Source organism: Malurus melanocephalus, unplaced genomic scaffold, assembly GCF_030028575.1.
Source record: "Malurus melanocephalus ecotype Western Australia unplaced genomic scaffold, MMel_1.1 scaffold_421, whole genome shotgun sequence".
Lineage (NCBI taxonomy): Eukaryota > Metazoa > Chordata > Aves > Passeriformes > Maluridae > Malurus > Malurus melanocephalus.
This window is the reverse complement of record NW_026623653.1, coordinates 429558-430986: the sequence shown is the minus strand read 5'-3', so window position 1 is coordinate 430986 and position 1429 is coordinate 429558. Positions and strand designations below refer to the sequence as shown.

At 70.0% G+C, this 1429-nt stretch overlaps 1 protein-coding gene across 2 annotated transcripts in view; it reads right to left on the bottom strand.

The window, feature by feature from the left end:
- Positions 1-1423, bottom strand: part of HIPK2 (homeodomain interacting protein kinase 2) — a 122156-nt gene extending 120733 nt beyond the window's left edge. For both annotated transcript variants that reach the window (XM_057379765.1, XM_057379766.1), the window contains exon 1: positions 1186-1423. In XM_057379765.1, coding sequence (XP_057235748.1) covers positions 1186-1204 — 19 coding nt within the window. In that variant the 5' untranslated portion in view covers positions 1205-1423. The remainder of the gene's footprint in view (positions 1-1185) is intronic.
- Between the last annotated feature and the right edge of the window lie 6 nt (positions 1424-1429).

The following is a 1429-nucleotide window of genomic DNA, read 5'->3' as shown; positions in this document are numbered from 1 at the left end:
GGATACCCCGCCGGCCCGCGCTCGCCGGCCCCGCGTTCAGACACGGCGATCCTGGCAAGGGCCGGCTGCCCTCCGTGCGCCGCCGAAAACGCTCCTCTTTGTCTGCCCGCCTCCGGCGGGGTCCGAACTCCGAGCAGCGGGTGAGCCCGGGGCTGCCCAGAAATAACCCGGCGGGCCACCGGTAACTTTACACCGCCCGCCGAGCGCCCTCCGCGCCGGCGCCGCAGCCCGGGCTCGATTTCCTCCACAGATAAGTTTTACCGGCCTCGCCGTGGGGAGGAAAGTACCGTGTCCCCGTGCCGCCCCCCCGCTCCCCTCCGTGCCCGGGTCTCCGCCGCCACGGAGCGAGCGGCCCCCGGGCGGGATGGCGCGGCCGCCGGGGATGTCCCTCCGCTTTATGTAACGCTCCCCGGGCAGCGCCGAGCCGGCAGGGGTGACGGGGAAGGGTAAATGCGGCGCGAGGGGATTTAAATTAGCCCCGATACATCTTTGAATTTTTCTTKTTAAACAGACACCCTGCGCTACACATCGATCTAACACACACAGCCGTAYATRTACACATACACACACACRCRYATAYAWAYAGATATGTAATTATTACGATTTTTTYAACCCGAAAGAAACTAAGTTGGGGCACTTGGGCTTCTCGCCGCAGCCCGGGCTGGGCTGAAGGAGAAGCCAGAGGAGCTGACAGGAGGCTCCAGCAGCCCCGTTCCCCGCCGCCGCTGCCCGAGGAGTCCCCGCGCCTCGGAGGAGAGGATCCACGGCGGGGGGAACTCCCGGGAAACCGGCGAACGGAGCGGAGTGGCCGGTCCTGGGAATGCGAACTGCGGCGAGGGGCAGGCAGGCAGCAGGCACACACACATACACACACACACGGAGGCGCAGGGCAAGCTCCGTCCACCTCATTGTTCTGCTCGGCACCGGCACGGACTTCACCCACCGCCCCCCGCCGGGGACCGAGCGCCCGGGACCGCGGGGCCGGCAGAGCCGGGGGGCGACCCGCGCCTCGCCCCGCTCCCGCCGGGCGCCGGTAGGGCGGGGGTGCCCCGTCGCCTCCCCGCAACATCGTCCGGGGGGACGGCGAACCGCGGGCGGGCTACCGGGGGACCCCCCGCTCCCCCCTCCCTCCCCCGCCGCGGCCGGGCCAGGGGTGCCGGCGGGGCGGGCCGGGCCGGAGCTTACCTTCGTACATGGGGGCCATCGGTGCAAGGACGCCTGTTATTCATGGCAACGCCGCCACGAACGACGCGAGATCGCAGCCCCCCAAACTCAACACACATCTGCCATCTTGAGCGGGTGTCTCTCGGCGGAGGCGAAGCTGCCGCCTGCCTTCTGCATCGCTGCCCACCTCAGCGCGGGGGGAGCCGGGCACATCCAGCCCCGCTGCCGGCCCTCCGACGCGGCCGGGGCGGGCGGGCGAACGGGC